This window comes from Macaca fascicularis, chromosome 3 (genome assembly GCF_037993035.2).
Source record: "Macaca fascicularis isolate 582-1 chromosome 3, T2T-MFA8v1.1".
NCBI lineage: Eukaryota > Metazoa > Chordata > Mammalia > Primates > Cercopithecidae > Macaca > Macaca fascicularis.
In genome coordinates, this window is record NC_088377.1 from 107,009,238 (window position 1) to 107,030,790 (window position 21,553).

A 21,553-nucleotide genomic window follows, 5' to 3' on the forward strand; every position below is an offset into this window, starting at 1 on the left:
CCGTCAGCGGGTAAACATCCCTGTGATTTTCCTGTGCCCAGAGCAGGTTTCTCAGAGCAGTTCTCAGAACAGGTCCAGAAATGAATGCTGCGTGGCACACATTTTGAGAAATGCTGCTCAGGTAAAGCCCAGAAAGGCCTGGACACTGTTAGACTGAATGCAGTGGTTTACCAGCAGGAAGGGCTGTGGCAGCCTCTTGGGAATGTCCCTTGAGTTTCACATTGGTCCTCTGGAAATGACAAAACAGTCATTCTGTCTGTCCTGAGATTCAAATGATCTACTCTATAGCAATAGGATTGTTTGTACAGGGCATTCGAGTTCAGTAGCTCTTCTCCAGAAAACCATACAATTTCTTATTTTGAAGTTCTTGACAGGCAGAATTTAGTTGTCAAGTTAGAGCACGGAATCATGACCCTGCCATATTTTAAAATGAAACTTCTCTTGCTCTGCATATACTTTAGTGCTAAAAATGAAATAAAACTTATTTTCTTAAAAAATGACCAAATAATAAAAGTCAATGATTCTACCTTAGATAGAATGCTTTTAAAATGCATATGGAGGCCGGGCATGGTGGCTCACACCTGTAATCCCAGCACTTTGGGGGGCTGAGGTAGGCGGATCACTTGAGGTCAGGAGTTCGAGACCAACCTGGGCAACATGGTGGAACCTAGTCTCCATTAAAAATAAAGAAATATTAGTTGGGCATGGTGGTTCGCATGCCTGTAGTCCTGCCTACTGGGGAGGCTGAAGCAGGAGAATTGCTTGAACCCGGAAGGCAGAGGTTGCAGTGAGCCAAGATTGCACCACTGCACTCCAGCCTGGGCAACAGAGCAAGACTCCGTCTCAAAAAAAATAAAAAAGCACATGGAGCTTTGCAAACATTGTGTCTATAAAGTCAAGGTATGATTCAAGGGCTAATGGAGAGAAACGCACACCTTAAAACACAGAAGAGAAAGAAGGTCAGCTTCATCCTTAATTCAGTATTGATGTCCCTGTTGCCCAGAGAATGGTGTGAGAGCTCTTGATTCTCTGGGAAAGTTCTCTATGATATAATATTATTTTATATAAAGAGAGAGTGTTACAGTAATTAGCATCGGTCTTACAAAAGGTTTTTTTATTTTTTCAGATTTGTTCACAAGTCTGAAAAACGAGTAATAGCACTGTTAGCTAAGGGAAGAGAATTCTGTGACTTAAAAATAGCACACACACATCTGCCTTCGGATTTAAACCCATCTACCTGAGTCACCTCTTCGACTTGCTTCTGCCTCACTCCTGCATTTGCATTTAATTTCTATTTTTGGCTGTGCATTATTATGAAGCCACTTACCAAAGCAGAGAGAACCTATTTTTTTGGCCAAACAATAATATAATAGTTAGTCATCCAAGCCCTTTAACATGGCCCGTAGAGCTGGAAATGCTACGTGGAAGAGAACCCTTTTAGAAACGTCCCTTCTCGCTCTCCCTAAGAGAGATGCTGGTTTAAGGCATTTTGGGGTTGATTATGATTGATCTAACATCTTTAGATAAAGCCAGGCAGCTTTCCTTTGCAATAAAACTTAACTAACTTGTAGGGGTTACTAGTTTATCCTATTTTATTTTATTTTTTTTGAGACACAGTTTCTCTCTTGTCGCCCAGGCTGGAGTGCAATGGTGCGATCTCGATTCACTGCAACCTCCACCTCCCAGGTTCAAGCAATTCTTCTGCCTCAGCCTCCCAAGTAGCTGGGATTACAAACACTCTCCACCATGCTCAGCTAATTTTTATATTTTCAGTGGAGACGGGGTTTCACCATGTTGACCAGGCTGGTCTTGAACTCCTAACCTCAGGTGATCCACCTGCCTCGGCCTCCGGAAGTGCTGGGATTACAGATGTGAGCCACTGCGCATGGCCTGCTAATTTATATCTTATGGTCTCACCTAGGGATAAATTATAACAGAAATTTTAAATAACTTTTCATTGGCTTCAAATATATTTTTAACACATGCTATGATATAGTTTATAAGAAAAACAAGCTAGTTTAATAAAAATGAAATTCAAAGTAGGCTACCATTAAACAACCTAACATTAAGTCTTTTACCATTCTGGAACTTAAATATTAAAGGCATCTGTAATTTATTTTGAATTTTATACCTGGTTCTCTTTTTTATAAAGAAGATCATTAATACTTGTAGATAAAGAAATTGCTTCCTCTAAAGGATTACTAGAATGAAGCTATATGTTTAAAGTTGTTCAATACAGTTATAGTTGTAGTTGGAATTAGGAATAATCTAATCATCCATCAATAAAAGAATGGTGGGCTGGGCATGGTGCCTCACGCCTATAATCCCACCAGTTTGGAAGGCTGGGGTGGGTGGATCACCTGTGCTCAGGAATTGGAGACCAGCCTGAGCAACATGGCAAAACCCCATCTCTACTAAAAAACAAAAAAATTAGCTGGCCATGGTTGTGCATGCCTGTAGTCCCAGCCACTCAGGAGGCTGAGGCAGGAGGATCACTTGAGTCCAGGAGGCGGAGGTTGCAGTAAGCTGAGATTGTGCCACTGCACTCTAGCCTGGGTGTTAGAGCAAGACCCTGTCTCAAAAAAAAAAAAAAAAAAAAAAAAGAGAGAATGGTGAGATAAATGGTAGTAGATACATTCTATGGAACACTATGCAGTCACTGGATAAAGTGAGATAGATTTACATGTATTAACAATGAAAAGATGTCTATAATGTTTGTTAAATTAGAAAAAAAGCAAATTGTAAAACAATATGAATAGCCCTCTTGTGTAAATGAACCCGTTTACACAAGCAAAACAACAAACCTTATGTGTATATATAGTATATGTTTATAAATGCATAGACAAAGATCTGGAAAGAAATCCTCCCAATTATTAACAGGGGTTAACTCTTGGGAGGAGAGTATGAGTGGGGACTTTTGCTTTTTACTCTAGACATTTATATTGTTTTACTTTTTACTAAGGAACATGCATGAATTTTGTAATTTAAAACATTTTTGAGATAATCAAAATCAGTGATAACTTGTGTTGTCTTGACTTAGATATGCTTGATTTAACAAGCTCTCATTTTATTACTAACATCTTATTGTAAAACTTTATAATATATAACAAACAGGATTTTATAAAAACAAGAAGCCCCAGATGTCATGATGGACCGTTGTGGGCTTGGTCCATGGCGCCCTCTTGCGACCAGTGAGAGGATGTCAGCCTATTGCTATCCCCTGGATCCTGGGGTGCTGAGTGCAACTGGCCCAGTAGGGAAAGGGTGGTGATGGCATGGGGTAGCGTGGGGAATCAGATAGAAGCCAGTGCTACCCAAAGTGGACTCTTAAGGACTTCTTGAATGTCCCCAGACTTTTAATACAGGGTGGTATTGAATTACTCATGTCTTATATGCAGCACAATTTTATTTTTATTTATTTTAATCTTTTTTTTCTATACTTTAAGCTCTACGGTATATGTGCATAACGTGCAGGTTTGTTACATATGTATACATGTGCCATGTTGGTGTGCTGCACCCATTAACTCGTCATTTACATTAGGTATATCTCTTAATGCCATCCTGCCCCCTCCCCTCACCCCCCACAGGCCTTGGTGTGTGATGTTCCCTGCCCTGTGTCCAAGTGTTCTCATTATTCAATTCCCCCCTGTGAGTGAGAACACGTGGAGTTTGGTTTTCTGTCCTTGTGACAGTTTGCTCAGAGTGATGGTTTCCAGTTTCATCCACGTCCCTACAAAAGACATGAACTCATCCTTTTTTATGGCTGCATAGTATTCCATGGTGTATATGTGCCACATTTTCTTAATCCAGTCTATCATTGATGGACATTTGGGTTCATTCCAAGTCTTTGCTATTGTGAATAGTGCCGCAATAAACATACGATGCAGCACAATTTTAATGTCAGGAGTCACTGCAGCTGGCTAACCCAGAAATACTCTCAAGCTGCATTCTTTCTTGGACCATTTGGAAATTGCTTTCAAGTACAGCTGTGTCTTCATGGACACTGGGTGGGTGTGGGCAGGGTAGGGAAAGAAATTAGCAGGCGAGAGGAAGGAACATAGAAATGGCCTGATCATTTATAAGGTGTCAGTGTGCCTTCTCATAGCCATAAAAAATGGCAGATAAACAAAAATATGACAGGTTAGAAGAGGGCAGAGTGTGTACACATAGCAGGGGCCAGTGCAAATGAGGAAGGTCAAAGAGCTTTCTACAAGTCACTGAATTCTATTTGCAAAGTGACTTTAAATATTCTCCCTTCTTCTGTGTTCTATAGGTGTAAAATGGTGATAAATTTGCTTTAAAAAATCAACAGGTACAAAATGGAATCACCGCAGAGTCCTTACAATATCCCCTTAAGGAGGGATTTAATAATATGACCTACGTGAATATTTTGTTAGCCAGTAAGGAGCCCCCCTCAAAGATCACTGCGAAACCTTACCTAAAGAAGGGGTGGGTTTTGGAGGTCTGGGTGGTGGTGGTGGTGGTGGCGGACAAGGTCCTGGTGCTGCAGCTTTCACAGTGAGGTTAAGGCTGAAGGTTCCATTGAGCACGTATGTGTGATTCACAGTATGATTGATGGAAACAAACAGGCCAGTATTATCCCCAAAGCTCCACTTGTAGTTAATGGTAGAATAATTGAGGAAGTGGCTAGGATCATGAATCAGGACATCAAACGTAATGGGGAGATCTTTGAGGAAGGTTTCATCGGATGAATTTCGATCATTCTTCTGGGACATAGTCACAAATACAGGAATCTGATCTAAAATATATATCCCCCAAAGAAAGAAAGAATGCATGACTGCTTGATTGTAAGTGGAGGACTTCGACGATGCTTTTAGGTTAAAATATTAAAATGAGGGATAATCTAGCATTATTTTCCTTTTCACATGCAAGTTTTCTGGGGTTTCCTAAGCTATTCTGGAAAACAGATGAACTACAACTAATTAAATATACAAGCTTAGGTAGGGGCCCAGATGAATCGTAACCTAACCCCGAACACTTGGCCTTGACTCTTTTTGAACCCATTGACGTCAACAGAATGAAGTGCCTCATCCTCAGAGTTCACACCACTCACCTGTTACCACGTACACATCTTTCACTTGTGCGATGGGAACATATGCCCGTCCATGTCTTCTATAGACAGTCACTTCCATGAGTTGAGGCCCAAGTGTCACATTGGCTGTGTTCACAGAAACTCTCACTGAACATCGTCCCAATTTCTGGAAATACTGACCTTTGGGAGGATGGAAATTTTTAGTTATTGGTTGCATTAAATCATCATTATAGGAAGCTGTTCCTTAAAGACTAGCTACCACCATTTATAGATTGCTCTGAGGAGGGAAAATAGGATAGGCCTATGGTCTGCTTCAGAAAGGGAGATGGTGCTCATTTTAATGTAAAATCTTACGAAACAAACCCACAGTTATACACATGTAATTGTATATAGTTGGTTAAAATAAAGAAAGCTGTTTAGTGGCATAATACAGTTAGCCCTTAGTTTACAAATAAATGCTTTTCATGTTAAGTATTTGGCACTTGAAATACATGTTTTCCCCACAGAAAATACATTTAATATAATGATGAGGTGTCCAGAAGAGTTAAAAAAATTATTTATCTAATAACCTACTTTATTTTTGTTACTATTTCCGCTATATTATTAAGCAGATTTTTAAAAGGGGACTGGAATCCTCCATCTCCTAATAGTATTTGTATATAAAAATACAGCAAGTAGCTGGGCGCGGTGGCTCATGCCTCTAATCTCAGCACTTTGGGAGGCCGAGGCAGGCAGATCACCTGAGGTCAGGAGATGGAGCCCATCCTGGCCAACATGGTGAAACCCTGTCTCTACTAAAATACAAAAAAAATTAGCCGGCTGTGGTGGTACAAGCCTATAATCCGAGCTACTCGGGAGGCTGAGGCAGCCGAATGGCTTGAACCTGGAGGCGGAGATTGCAGTGAGCCAACATCATGCCACTGCACTCCAGCCTGGCGACAGAGCGAAACTCTGTCTCAAAAACATAAAAATCAAAATCCAGTAAGTGATGAAATAGAGGATGGCAGACATAAAACAGAATAGAGCGGTTCCACAGCCACTTTCCCAGAACACCCCTGAGTCATTCCTTTTCTTTCTCCAACCCTGCCTGCTGCTAGCTAACAGGTGGAAGTAATTCCTCTCCTTCAGGGCTCAAGGACATTTAAACACATTTTAAAACTCTGTAACTCCTCTTACTATAATTCCCAAATCAAGAACTTTTCTAATCCTGCCAGGGGGCCTGGTTTAGACCTGTCACTGACTGGGTATCTTACCCTGAATGCTTTCGAGACCGGGTTGTTTCAAGACCCCATTTATCACACCGTCAAACGTGGGAGAAAAACATACTGGTCTCTCAAGGGATGTGTGATTTGGAATCCTCCTTCACTCTGAGATGCAGGGGTAGCTCCCTCAGAAGTTATAAGGGGAAGGGGTGTCTCTCAGGCGTTATTCATGAAGCAAATGTTAGTTTCAGCTCTGAGAGGTGAGACCATACTTAGTTGAGGGAGAAAATCAGTTAACTCTGAGACCTCAGTGGAAGACAGCAATTCAAGGCAGTCTTGTTAGACCAACAGAGCAAGTTCTAGGCTGAAGGTTGATTGTAAATACAGACAGTTGATCTGGTAAGTTATTGGAATGTTTACTAGGCTAAAGAGTCTGGGAGTGTTAGTAAGCATAAGTGACTCCATGCAAACTGTCAGAATTCTGTCATGAGAGGGACAAGTCAAAGAAATGTTTGGGGAGTTGGCTAATGGGGTCATAATGGCAGTGAAAAATAAGTCAGTTTTAAGGCAATTGGTTTATATAGATGAGCATAATATTTGACATAGCTTTACTCTGCTCAATGGGTATGTATTGTTACTATTTTGTCCTGATTTGTAAATAAGTTAATTGAAGGAAGAGGAGCACTCTCTAATCTGTGATGAAAGATGAAACATTTAGAAATCTGGAGGCTGCTCAATTGGTAGCAGTTTTCCAATATGCAGTGCCAGGTGGCACCTAGTGACATTTTAAACTAAGAATTTAGCAGCCTAATTAATAATAAACTAAGTTTGCTTCTTCTAAAGTAATCATTTCCCCAATAATAAAGCAAAATGAATACCATTTGTAATTTAAAAAAACACAGAATGGGCTAGGTCAAAGCGGAACAGTAGTTATTTTATTTCTACACAATGAAATATTGTGCAGCCATTAAAACAATGTATAAACATTTAAAAATCATATCATTAAATGCTCATGATAGTAAGCAAAAATGTGTATGTGATCTTAATAATGAACTTAATAAATACTAGCAAAGAAAACACCATAATAATTAACAATGATAATCTCTGGTGTTAATTACGGATAATTTTTATTTTTTATTTGTATCTTTTCTGAGGATTTCCTACAAATAAATAGCACATGCTTCTTTAAATCTTAAAAATTCTCTAGATAACATAAAAAAACAGAAGAATAAATCAATGAATGCTCATCCATGTGCCATTCTGGTTTTTTGTTTTTTTTTTGAGATGGAGTCTCACTCTGTCGCCCGGGCTGGAGTGCAATGGCTCAATCTCCTCTCACTGCAACCTCTACACCCTGGGTTCAAATGATTCTCCTGCCTCAACCTCCTGAGTAGCTGGGATTACAGGTGCACACCACCACACCTGGCTAATTTTTGTATTTTTAGTGGGGACAAGGCTTCACCATGTTGGCCAGGCTGGTCTTGAACTCCTGACCTCAGGTGATCCACCCGCCTCGGCCTTCCAAGGTGCTGGGATTACAGGTGTAAACCATATGCCCAGCCTCCATGTGCCATTCAAATAAATAAGTGTTAGTATTTTTTCTTGTTATGGTTTTAGGTAAAAAAAAAATAAGTGATTTTGTTTTTTTGAAAAAGAGCTTAATATTTTAGTTTTTCTCTCTTTTTAACTCTTCAGTGTCCTGGAGATTTGGCAAGGTTAACCAGGATTTCATTTTTCTCTCTCACCGTTCACCCATGCTAAGGAAAGTTAGCAGGGTGACTGCTATTAACTCTCTGTGTTATCATTCCCAATTATAGAGTAAGAAAAGAGAAGGTTGAAATTTTAAGGAAAGGTAAAGAAGAGGCTTAGGGGTTTGTAAAAGCCAACCAAGTGTGTGGAAGACGTAGACGAAATTCCATCTTCTCCATCCGGGGTGGTGAGGAAAAGGTTTCCCATCGGGGAAGACGTTATGATGGCTTTGGCCGGTGCCATTTTCCCCATCACTGTCCTCTGACCACGCTGTCCAGTTGTAAACATATGGATCAGCAGATAAACCAGCCTCTAAACAGAGAAAGAAACCAGCTATGAGTGTTATCTGGGCTCAGAAAACCCAATGTGCATGCGTCACTGAATTAAACACTTTTTCATATTTTTTTCATAACTAGTTTAAAAGTAGTTAGACAACTAAACACTTAATATGTAGAATTCATCCAATAGTGTGCTTATGACTTGTGCACTTTTCTGAATTTGTTATATTTCAATGAAAGTTTTATACAAAGCAATTATTCAAGAAAGTCCAATGTAGAGATATCATTTAATGTATTTTTCTTCCTATTGGGTTTTCAAATCATAATCCTATTCAAATCAAACTGAGAGATAGTTTATCTTTTTATTTTGACACACTCTATCTGTAGTATTTTTCCGGACACACTTGACATCATGACTGTTTATTCGTAAAGACTCCAGCACACATGTCTAAGAATAAGAACATTTTCCTACACAGCCCTGACACCATTATCACCCCAATCAAGGTTTGCATATTATATTTGGCTATTTTTGATGCTTTAAATGATTTTAAAAATCCCTCTTTCTCTCTCTAGATGTGGATATATATATATATATATATATATATATATATATATATATAGCTATCCTTATATCTACATATGGCTATAGATATATGGAGAGAAGCAGATATGACAAAGTGCTAAAATTGTTGAATCTAGGTGACTATAGTTAACAACAATTTGTTGTATGTTTCAAAACAGCTAGAAGAAAGATTTGGGCTGGGTGCAGTGGCTCACACCTGTAATCCCAGCATTTTGAGAGGCCGAGGTGGGCGGATCAGTTGAGGTCAGGAGTTCGAGATCAGCCTGGCCAGCATGTGAAACCCTGTCTCTACTAAAAATACAAAAATTAGCCAGGCGTGTTGCGTGCGCCTATAATCCCAGCTACTCGGGATGCCGAGGCAGGAGAATTGCTTGAACCCCGGAGGCGGAGGTTGCAGTGAGCTGAGATTGCGCCACTGCACTCTAGCCTGGGTAACAGAGTGAAACTCCATCTCAAAAAATAAATAAACAAAGAGAAAGATTTGGAATGTTCTTAACACAAAGAAATGATAAATGTTTGAGGTGATGGATATCCTAATCACCCTGATTTGATCACCATAAATTGTATGCATGTATCAAAATATTGCATGTATCCCAGAAATGTGTATGATTATCATGTATCAATAAAAAAAAATCAAAAAATGGGTGAAAGATCTGAATAGACATTTCTCAAAAAAGGTAATACAGATCACCAACAGTATATCATTGCTGGTGGGAATGTAAATTAGTACAACCACTATGGAAAACAGTATGGTGGTTCCTCAAAAAACTAAAAATAGAGCTACCATATGAGGCAGCTGGGAATATATCCAAAAGAAAGGAAATCAATCTATCAAAGAGATGTATATACTCCTATGTTGCAGTGCTATTCACAATAGTCAAGATATGGAACCAAATGAAGTATCCATCAATAGATAAATGGATAAAGAAAATGTGGTATATATACACAATGGAATATTAGTCATAAAAAGAATTAAATCCCATCATTTTCAGCAACATTAATGGAACTGGAGGTCATGATGTTAAGTGAAATAAGCCAGGCATAGAAAGACAAACACTGGCTGGGCGCGGTGGCTCACGCCTGTAATCCCAGCACTTTGGGAGACCAAGGCAGGTGGATCACAAAGTCAAATGTTTGAGACCAGCCTGGCCAACATAGTGAAACCCTGTATCCACAAAAAATACAAAAATTAGCTGAACATGGTGTTGGGTGCCTTTAATCCCAGCTACTTGGGAGGCTGAGGCAGGAGAATCATTTGAACCCAGGAGGCAAAGATTGCAGTGAACCGAGATCGCACCATTGCACTCCAGCCTGGGTGACAGAGTGAAACTCCATCTCAAAAAAAAAAAGTTGTTTCAAAAAAAGAAGAGAAAAAAATGTTACAAAATATTAAATGCTTAATTCATGTTAAATATAAAATATTTTCCATACAGAATTGAATGTTTTCCCTACAGGAAGATAAAAAATTAATAAAAATGAATATATTGACAGCTTAATAAAAGTTCTAAATAACAAAATCATAAATTCGTTATTAAAAAGACTTGTTACTGACTGAAGAATCTCAATAATTAGCTCCGTTTTTTTTGTTTTGTTTTTTGAGACGGAGTCTTGCTCTGTCACTCAGGCTGGAGTGCAGTGGTGCAATCTCGGCTCACTGCAACCTTCGCCTCCCAGAGTTAAGCAATTTTCCTGCCTCAGCCTCCCGAGTAGCTGTCATTACAGGCACCTGCCACCATGCCCGGCTAATTTTTATATTTTTAGTAGAGATGGGGTTTCACCATGTTAGCCAGAATAGTCTTGAACTCCTGACCTCAGGTGATCCGCCTGCCTCGGCCTCTCAAAGTGCTGGAATTACAGGCGTGAGCCATGGCGCCTGGTCATTAGCTCTGTTTTTTGAGCATGTACCATTCTGATAAGATAATTTCCCTTGATGTATTTGCGCCTTTGGTCCTCTTTAACATGGACAGGGAGCTTATTTCTTTCACTAAGAGCAAAGCAAAACCAAAATATACACATTTTAGCATTTGTGCCAGCACACAGCATTTGCTTAAGAAATCCTTGTCGGCCGAAATTAGACTGATCAGCAAACATCTGTCAAATTGGCTATTCTTTGAATAGCCAAGAGTTCCAAATAATAAAAGCAAAATCTGAGACTCAACAAGGTATTCTCTGTCCAATCAACTGGACACTAAGGAAAAGCAGGGGGTGGCGATGTGGCTTTTGAAGAGGGCTCCAAGCAGGGGAGAGCTGGCTGACGTTGATGTTGATGAAGGCGCTGGGTAGGACCACACACTCACCGTCTCTGTCATCCAGCTCATGGAGTGCAGTGGCAAGGGACGAGAGCAGCATCTGGCACTTACAGGAGCACCTGTGACCATTCAGGTTTAGAAAAACGGGTCTCCAGTAGTTTAAAATACTGCGTTCTTACCATTTCTGCAGTTCTTCTCATAGACTATGTTGCCACTGGCATCTTCCTTTTGGCATCTAGGGAATACCAGATTCACCACAAATGTTATATTTGAGCCCACGAGGGCTGGTGAGTCACTTGTCAGGACTGCCTGCACACGGCCTCCTAGGGCAAAAAAAAGTGGGGCTCAATGACCCAGCATCTTTCTCCTTTCATTCATAAACATTTAGAGGTAACTTTATTAATAAGGACCAGAGGACCCACATGCCTCTTTATAATATATTAAATTTATATTTTGTATTCCTCACTTAAGCTTTCAGAGTACAACACTCTAGAAGATAAATTAAAAAATAAATCAGACCAATTAAGAATTCTCTAATCACAGCAAGAACATTTACCTACGATAATAAAACAAATCAGCTCAGTTGGGTTAAGGAGACAAGTTTTAAATGTTTATATTTTTAAATCTCAAAACCAATGACTGAAGGACGCATTCTTTTATCTAAAAAGAAAGATTTTCAGTTTCTGATAAGCCACACCTTTGAGACAGTAAAAATGGTTTTGTGGTGACTGGGTTTCTGAAGATGACCATTCCCAGGTTGGTTAAATAGGTTTAAAGCTAAATCTGCTCACTCTTCAAAAGTATTCCAAGAGCTACCAATGTGGAAATTTCTAAGGAGATTATTTGTGGCTTAGGAAGTGATAGTGTTGGACTAAAGAAAATACTGCCAAGTCCAGGTGCCCTCCGACTTGGTAATGAGAGCACTGTCATTTGTGGAAATGACGTGAGCCATGTGATCTAAAATTCTTTACTATCTACAAGACTTACTGCAGTAGGAAATTGCAGGTGTTTGGGTTGAATCTTTTGACTTACCCTTCCAGGAGTTTTTCCACCTCATGTCTCCTCTCTTCCACACTGGGTAGAGTTTTTCATTCCAGTCATTTTCATCAGAAGACCAGCCATTTAATTGGTTGTGCTCCCTCATGTAAGCAGAAGGTCTTTCATTGCCCAGCACATCATGAAATCCTGTATCAATATTCGAAAAACAAATTCCATTCTTCATTTAGTAATCACCTCACAGAAACTTTTTATTTCTTACTGTTGAAAAGCACATACATAATATATTTAGCACATCAAGTAAACAGAGGGTGCTTTGTTTTTTAAAGGAAGTCTACTGGAAATATCTTGATTACAAGCATTCAAACCCTATGTCTTTATGAACTTTAAATGAGTCAAATAAAAATTTGGAAAGTCAATATTTTTTAGCCATCACTTGGCTTCTCAATACACATCCTCTGAATATTTAAATTTGATACAATACCATTAGGAAAACACTGATGTCAAAAATCTTCAGATTTTTGGATTTTTTTTCCCATTCTGAACTACTCATTTGGCTAAAGGAATGCCAGGCTCAGGAATGCCTTCAAGATTCCAAGCAACCCGTACTAGTACCAGGAAGTTTACTGATAAACAGCTTTTTAATGGTCTTGGTGAATGTTCCATATACTTTGTGTAGTCCACATTTGTTAGGTAGAGTGTTTTATTTTTAAATGTCATTTATGTCAAGCTAGTGGATAGTGTTCTTTGAGTTTTCTGTGTTCCTACTGATTTTTTCTACTTGTTATTTCAGTTACTGAGAGAGAAATCTTGAAATCTCCAACTATAATTGTGGTTTTTTCCAATTGCCTGTTTCTTCTTCCAGTTTTTGCTGTATGAATTTTGAAGCCTTGTTGTCAGGTGGATACTATACATTTAGAATTGTTACAGCTTCTTGATGAACTGACCCTTTTCTCAATAGGAATTTATGCTCTTTATCCCTGGCATTATCCCTTGTTCTAAAGAATACTTTGATATGAATGCTTAGTGTTTGGTATATCTTTTTCCATTCTTTTACTTTAAAAAATGTTTAGATTGATATATGTTTCTACTCATCCTTACATTTTAAACCTTTGTACATTTTTATATTTGAAGTAAGGTTCTCATAGAAAGCATGTAATTGGATGTTTAAAAATCCAGTCTGACAATCTCTGTCTTTTAGTTGGAGTGTTTAGATAATTCACATTTAATGTAATGATCAATATGATGAAATTTAAGTGTACCATCTTGTTATTTGTTTTCTATTTGTTCCATTTGTTCTTTTTTTCCTTCTTTTCCTATACTCTTTGGAGTTATATTTGGATTCCATTTTATCTCTACAACTAGCTTGTTAGTGACACTTCTTTCACTTATTTTGTTCTGAGTGGTTGCTCTAGGCTTATAATATTACAGTTCTTTTAAAATTATTTCTAATCGTGAGTTAGTGTCTGCCTTTTTGCTTTGCCTGACCAGCCTGGTGGTCACATGGTCTCTCTCTTTTGAGAATTGTAGCAGACTGGTTGGTTGCCTCCAAGAAGCTATTTCCTGCCTGCACCCCTCCTCCTTTTTTCCCCTTGCTGGCAGAGTTTCTACTCTAACAGTTCAAAATTCCAGAGTATCACTTCCTAGCTTTCCTTACAATTAGGGCAGTAGCAGATAGATAATTTGATACTGGCCAATGAGAGCTGAGAAGCAGTCTTCTGGGACTTCTGAGGAAGGTTTTCCTTCTTTATAACAAGAGATATGTGAGAACAAACTCAATTTTTCCTCCTCAGAATTGATTTTGGAGATGGTAGTGTAATAATGTGATGGCCAGAGCTATGACAGTCATATTTAACGATGAGGACACACATCTGAGGAAACAGCCAACACATTAAGGGTGTCAGAGTGGAAAGATAAAAAGAAATGGAGCCCTCAATGAAACTGTTGAGCCGTTGCTCTAGTCCTGCTTACCTCGGGACTGACCAAGATAATAAATGTCTTAGTCTACTTTGTTACAGCCCAAAGCTCAACTGTCTGTATTCCTCAGCCAATGGTCTTAAACTTTCTCCCATTAATTTCTATGGTTCTAGGTCTTGGCCTAGCTATAGACTCTCGGAGGACAGAAACTCTGTCTTGTTCTTCTCTTAAATCCTGGGAGAGATCCTCCATGAGGTATGGTATTTAGTGGGTGCTCAGAGAAGCCATATTGGATGCATGTCTCTGACCTATTTCTTCTATTCCTCTTCTCTGGTAGGAGAAGGGAGCAACATGTTCCCTTCTTCTCTGGGAGGCAGAGAGAATGGGAAAGAGCAGCAAAGTAGGAGTCATGGAACCTGTTTTCTAGCCTTGGTTCTGTTGTTAAACAGGCTGTGTGACCTCAGGCCATGTGTATTATCTGGGCCTTCAAATATGACAAAAACCAAATATCCTGTGATTCTATGAGATTGCTCCTATTTGGAAATAGATATTAAGTGAGGGGAGGACATTTGTGTTTATCAATAAATATTTGTAATTGGAAATTCACTTGAGTCATATGAAAAGAACTAAGATTATTTAGTCAAATCCCTTCATTTTATATATGAAGAAATTCAGGCCTGGGGAAATGATCTGATTCACCTAGGGTCATCTTTAGTAGAAATCAAGATTCACATCTTTCGATTCCCAGGACAAGTTCTTTCCACTGTTCCAGAGAGTCTTCCTCTTCCTCAGATCTTGAAAGAAAGTTATTGTTTCCAGGAACATAATCAAAACACAGATTTCTCTTCTGATTTTAAATGTCAGAAGTCAAGAAAAAGTACAAACTTAAAAGGAGAGTTACAAGGGATAGGCACATAGGTCAATGGAATAGAAGACAGAATCCAGAAATAGACCCACACAAGCATGTGCTACTAATTTTTTTTTTTTTAAGAGATGGGGGTCTCACTATGTTGCTCAGGCTGGACTCAAACTCCTGGGCTCAAGTGATCTACCTGCCCCAGCCTTCCGATTAGCTAGGACCACGGGCAAGCACTACAGTGCCCGACTGGATTTTAGACAAAGATGCAAAAACCATCCAATGGAGGGAAGATAGCCTTTTCAACATATGGTGCTGTAAAATAGCAAAAAGCCTAGGTGAAATCTTCAGGATCTAGGACTAGGCAAGAATTCTTAGAATTGACACAAACACAACCCATAAAAGGAAGTTGGAACTCATTAAAATAAAAAACCTTTGCTCTCTGAAACATGACATGAAAGAGGATGAAAAGGCAAGCCACAGACTGGGAGAAATTATTTGTAAACCACACTTCCAATAAAGGACTAGTATTTAGAATATATAAAGAATTTTCGAAACTCACTATAAGAAAACCACGGGATTCAATTAGAAAAATCGGTAAAAATTAATGAAATGATATTTCACCATTTCATTCATCTTGTGGCAAATAAACACACAAGAAGATATTCAACATCATTAGCCAGTAGTGAAATATCACTATATCCCTATCAGTAAGACTTAACTAAAAAGCAGTGACAACATCAAATGCTTACAAGGATGTAGAGAAACTGGATTGCTCACACATTGCTAGTGGAAATGTAAAATGGTACAACCACTCTGTTAGTTTCTTGCAAAATTAAACATGCAGCTATCATATAACCAAGAAATTGTACCCTTTGGCATGCATCCCAGAGAAACGAAACTGATATTCACACAGAGATCTGCACATGAATGTTTATAGCAGCTTTATTCATAATAGCCCAAACTGAAATAACCCAGATGTCCTTTAATGGGTGAATGGTTAAGCAAACTGTGGTACATCCATACCATGGAATACTAATCTGTGACAAAGAGTAACAAACTATTGATGCAGTTACTTCAATAAATCAATAAAGTTCCAGGAAATTATGTTGGGTTTAAAAAAAAGCAAATCTCAAAAGGTTACATACTGGATAATTCCATTTGTATAGAATTTTGGAAATGACAAAGTGATAAAAATGGAAACCAGATTAGTGGTTGCCAGGAACTGGGTGAGTGTTGGAAGGAGGGAAGTGGATTTGGCTATACAAGGGCATCAGAATACTTTGGTGATGGAGCTCTGCTGTGTTTTGACTGTATCAATGTCAATATCTGGGCTGTGATGTCGTGTTTTGCATGATGGTACCACTGGGGCAAACTGGGTAAAGGGTGCATGGGGATCTCTCTGTATTATTTCTTACAACAGTATGTGAATCTATAAATACCTCACAATAAAAAGTTGAATTTAAAAATAAAGGCCGGATGCAATGGCTCATGCCTGTAATCCCAACACTTTGGAAGGCTGAGAGTGGGCGATTGCCTGAGCCCAGGAGTTCCAGACCAGCTTGGGCAACATGGCAAAACCCTGTGTCTACAAAAATTAAAAAAATAAAATAAACCCATCCGAATGAGGTGGCTCACACCTGTAGTCCTAGCATTCTGGGAGGCCAAGGCAGGATTGAGCCCAGGAGTTTGAGACCAGCCTGGGCAACATAGTAAGATCCATTTCTACAACAAATACAAAAATGTGAAGGTAAATTTGAGGTCACACCCAGTGCTGCAGCTGACTTTCCCTTCACACTTTGGCCTCCTTGCTGTGTCCACCAGCAGAGAGGTGGTGGCAGGGCTGCCGCCAGCTACCTTGTCCACACCTTCTCCTTCCTTCAGGGCTACGAATGAAAAACGGCAGGAAATCTTTAGTGCTTGATACACTGCTACATTCTGTCTGCCCTTATTTTTTCTGGGCAGAATATTTAGTCCAGAGCAAGGTGAACCCGGTGAATGGCTGAGTTTTGTTACACTGCCTAAGAGCTTGAGGACTCCTCTCGAGCTAACAGTGCGGATTCAGCCTCCTGCTAATCTGCTTTATTGAGCAGAGCGAAGTGGGCTTGAAAGAGGCTGGAATAAGGGCAGGTGTCCCCCATCGGGTCTATTCGTCTATTCTGTGTTCCTTCGTCTTTAAAGGAGCCTGTCCTGGGAGGTATCCTAAGGGTGGGTGCAAGTCTGCCTCCTTAGGAACAATCCCCACCATGCATGTCTCCCACGCCAAGCAGCTGATCTCACAAGAACCCAATTACCCAGTTTTGCAAATGAGGAAACGAAAACTCCTCGTTTTGAAGGAAATGAGGAAACGGAGCAAAACCACTGGAGACCCAGCCCCTAGGCTGGCGGGAAGCCCGAACCTGTCCAACCCCAAACCCGGGCAGGAAGGACAGAGTTCAGGATGGAAGGCTGCCTCCTCAGCTTGCCCGCTGTGTGGCTTGGGGCGAGTTCCTTGCCCACTCTGTGGCCCGTGTCCTCGTGTGGGAAGCTGGACCATCACAGCGCCGGGCTCCGCGGGCTGCTAGGAGGACGCGCAGCGCACTGCGGGCCCGGCACGTGCTACACGCAGACTCCGGATCAGCTCCTTGTGATGAGACTTCCTTTCCAAAAACGCAGGCGTTTTCCCGGGTCGCAGTCGCAGTCGGGAGACCGAGGGTTAGGGCGCAGCCGCGGGGTCTTGTGGGCCGGCCCACGTCTCAGGCCTCTGCGGCTCCGAGCAGAAGCCGCTGCGCCTCTGGCCGCTTCCCACCCGTCCCGTCCCCGCAATCCCAGGCCCAGGGTCACAGCGGCTCAGCTCTCTTCCTCTCGCGAATCTGCACACTGACTCAGTGGTCTGGACCGTGGCTGCATAGGCAGATCCCAAGAGGAACTTTTAAAACAAGGATCCTCTGACCCCACTCCCAAAGATTCCGGTTTCATTGCGTGGGTATCAGTATTGTTAAAAATGCCCTGGCCTCTCCTGCGTGACCAGGGTAGAGAGCCTGGGTTTTAGCTCCTCTCCCAGCAAGCTCCTGCAGGTCTGTGAGGAAGCCCCGCAGGAGGAGCAATAGCTTCTGAGCTGGGAAGATTAGTGAGTTTGTCTCCAGATTGGAGACCCCATTTCATGTGAGGTCTCCACCTTTTTGGATGGAAGCTGGACACAGTTTAGTTGATGGAGTTGCTTTGTTCTGTGACCGGAGGCTGTCCAACCCTCCACCAACCACTGTCTGGCAAGAATGGGTTACAACTGCAATGGAAAAAAAGCTTCACAAGAGAAGGGCTGCATGGTTTTTACCTTCCATGAGCCGAAAGCAAAGAATGGAGCTGGAGGCATTTTGCTGTAGTTTCAGCCTTCCCAACAATTTGCAGAAGAAAAGATGAGTGAGCCAGAGATGAATGCTTCCTGAAGAACTTCAGTCCAACCTCTAGTTCAGAGGATATTATTAGCCATAATTTCAGCCAATGGCCAGAGAATGGGTTAAACATAGAAATTGAGGGTTACTCACGTTTGGCAGCATCAAGTGGCAATCTTGCAGCCAGGAGCAGAAATCCCAGGAAATAGTAGAGACATTCCATGCTGAATTCTCAGGGACGCAGGCACTCAAGGTTTAACTCTGAATTCCTCTGGGCCCATCCACCAAAAGCAACAGTGCTCTTCTGGCATCTGTGGTGCCTCCCTCTCTATTTTAATTAAATACAGGGCCTCGGGGAGGATCATGTGATGGTATTAAGCGGCATTGCCTGATCTGGTCTCTCAAGTTCAGCCTCTTACAACTCATGTGCTTATGAGTCACTCCTTCTTGGCATCTATTTATTCACTTTTCAGACGCACATTATTTCAATTTTGTGATTCCACATTTACTAGATTCAAGGAGAGTTTTTTCCTATAGATTCTATTTCAATATTTTTTTTTCTTTTTTTTTTTGAGATGGAGTCTCACACTGTCACCCAGGCTGGAGTGCAATGGCATGATCTCAGCTCACTGCAACTTCCACCTCCCAGGTTCAAGCCATTCTCCTGCCTCAGCCTCCCGAGTAGCTGGGATTACAGGTGCCCACCACCATGCCTGACTAATTTTTTGTATTTTTAGTAGAGGGAGGTTTCACTATGTTGGCTAGGCTGGTCTCAAACTCCTGACCTCGTGATCTGCCCGCCTCGGTCTCCCAAAGTGCTGGGATTACAGGCGTGAGCCACCGCGCCTGGCGCAATATTCTTTACCAAATAAAATTTCAATCCTCCAGCCTCACTGATTATCAACTTACTTGGTTCCTATACTGCATCAGGCACCCAGCTCATGTTTAGAGTTCACAGTTATGCATCCTTTCCTATGATGTAGTTGTCCACCTCTTCCTGTGCTCGTGATTGCTTGTATATTTTTTTCCTCCAAGAGGAAGCAAAGATGGAGGAGGTGTATCATCAATCATTTGAAATTGTGGAATACATAAGTGGATGATAACATGAATGTTGTGCCAGGATGTGCTGGAAACAGCTGCCCAGGCCTCTGGTAGCTGAGAAATTTACTCAAAAGCACATTTAGAATATCTGTGCAATTCCATATAACTTTTGTAATAACCTGCATAATTTTTGGTAACTGCTCTCAAAGCATTTATGTGTTGCATTACTCAGGGCCAATTGCATAAAATGTTCTGTGTATTTTTTCATGTTATAGAAAGCAGGCATTAAATGTACAAACAAGTGTGTCTGTAACATAAATTTATACAGTCATATCATTCCTGGTTACAGAATATGCAGAAAATGTGGCAACACGAAAACTTTACCATATGTGACCTTTCTCAAACTCACATTCACATGGCCATTTTCAGTACAGTAGAAACCTTGGTTGCAGGTAAGGGTAAAACTTGGGGTATTGATTTATGGTTCAGTGTGTCAAGGAGGAATGGAAATAGCCTATGAAACTAAAATCCATACAGCAGGAGTGGCTGACTTCCATCCCTAAGGTGGCACACAACTCTGTAGAGTACCTTTTACAGCCTTTGCAGCAAATATGAAGGGGAAAACAACGAAGGGAACACATTATTCATAATTGAAACAAAACAATTTTCAAATATAGATGAATAAAGGAATAATGCAAGTACTTATTAGTTTCATGTAATGTAAAGCAAATAATGTAGACAGTTATTTGCTTTTTAAATTGCTTAAAAACATTTTTCTTTTTTTTAAGAGACAGGCTCTCACTCTGTTACCCAGGCCAGAGTGCAGTGGCATGATTATAGCTCATTGCAGCCTCAAACTCCTAGACTCAAGTGATTCTCCCACCTCAGTCTTCCATGTAGGTAGGACTACAGGCATACGCCACCACACCCTGCTAATTTTTTATTTGCTTTTTATTTTTTGTAGAGACAAAGTCTCACTATGCTGCCCAGGCTGGTCTTGAACTCCTGTCCTCAAGTGATCTTCCCACCTCAGCTGCCTATAGCACTATTTGCTTTTTATGACAAACACATAACGTTTACAATTAAAAAAAAAAAACTTTTCAATTTAAGGAAAAGCTACTACTAACATTTTCAAAGGTATTATTGTCCTTTGTTGCAGACACAGTTCTGGCTCATATTTCTGGCCAGATTAGCCACCCCGTCTCTAAATAAATTGGAAGTTTTAAACTCTTCTGTAACAAAACCTTCATTTTGTTTAGGGAGACACAATGATCAGATCAACTTTTATGTCTTTTTTCCTTCCCTGCACAATCAAGGAGAAGGGGCACAGATAGGACAAGAGTCAAAATGTAGGCAGCTGGACAGAGGTGAATAAGAGAACAAGAGAAAGAGCTTGACTCCAAAGAACTACAAATTGGATAATCTGTCTCCTGATAATCTATGGTTGACAATATATAAAGTAGTTAACTCTGTGTAGGACACAGAGACAGGGCCATTTTGGGTAAAGAATATTCTCAAGCTTGTTTGTTTGCTTTGGAAAGATAAAATTATACTGTAAACAAAGTTTGAAATATTTTGTTGAAATCATTTTTTGAGCTGGTGTAGTGATGTGTACCTGAAGTCCCAGTGATTTGAGAGGCTGAAGCGGGAAGATTGCTTAAGCCCAGGAGTTTGAGTCCAGTCTGGGCAACAGACTGAGACCTCATCTCTTAAAAAAAAAAAGAAAAGAAAGAAAAAAAAAAGAAAGAAAAATTGTTCCTTTCAGATCCTCATCTCTAGGTCTGGTAAATATATTATATGGCTTGGGAGGATGAAGGTTGCTAATCAACTGGCCTTAAGGCAATTGAGAAATGAAAAGGGAAACATCTCAATTATCTGGAATTACAGATACAATTATTCTGTTTGGAAATGATGTTGAGGAAAGCAAATAGTCAGCTTTTGAGAAATGCCCCAAATTGTCTTCTCTTGGCTTCTGACACTCCTCCTGGTGACCACAGTCCCGACTTGAGGAGCGATACTTGGGCTGTGAGGACTGAGGCAGCCACCCCACGGGAGACGGTCGAAATGGCAGGCAGTAGCCACACCCAGGAATCCCGGCAGGCTGCCAAGGAATTCACATCTTTAATTTTAGGAACTGCTCAGTTTAAACTGGTGTTTGAACTGTCTCCAGGTTTACTAAGCTTTGAAATTACTCTCCTACCAAAATGTTTTTCCTTAGTTTTTCAGGGAAAGAAAAAAAAAAAAAAAGGAATTAACAT

General features: G+C 40.4%; 1 protein-coding gene across 5 annotated transcripts in view; it reads right to left on the reverse strand.

Annotated features, from left to right (window-relative positions):
- GPNMB (glycoprotein nmb) overlaps positions 1-18,560 on the reverse strand; it is a 28,693-nt gene extending 10,133 nt beyond the window's left edge. For 2 of the 5 annotated variants that reach the window (XM_005549990.4, XM_015447638.3), the window contains exons 1-6: positions 18,408-18,560; positions 12,147-12,299; positions 11,294-11,437; positions 8,143-8,316; positions 5,075-5,233; positions 4,439-4,759 (exon numbers count right to left, since the gene is read on the reverse strand). In XM_005549990.4, coding sequence (XP_005550047.3) covers positions 4,439-4,759; positions 5,075-5,233; positions 8,143-8,316; positions 11,294-11,437; positions 12,147-12,299; positions 18,408-18,477 — 1,021 coding nt within the window. In that variant the 5' untranslated portion in view covers positions 18,478-18,560. The remainder of the gene's footprint in view (positions 1-4,438; positions 4,760-5,074; positions 5,234-8,142; positions 8,317-11,293; positions 11,438-12,146; positions 12,300-18,407) is intronic. The other 3 variants (XM_065542206.1, XM_074035357.1, XM_045388918.2) reach the window with 2 other exon arrangements.
- Positions 18,561-21,553: the final 2,993 nt, after the last annotated feature.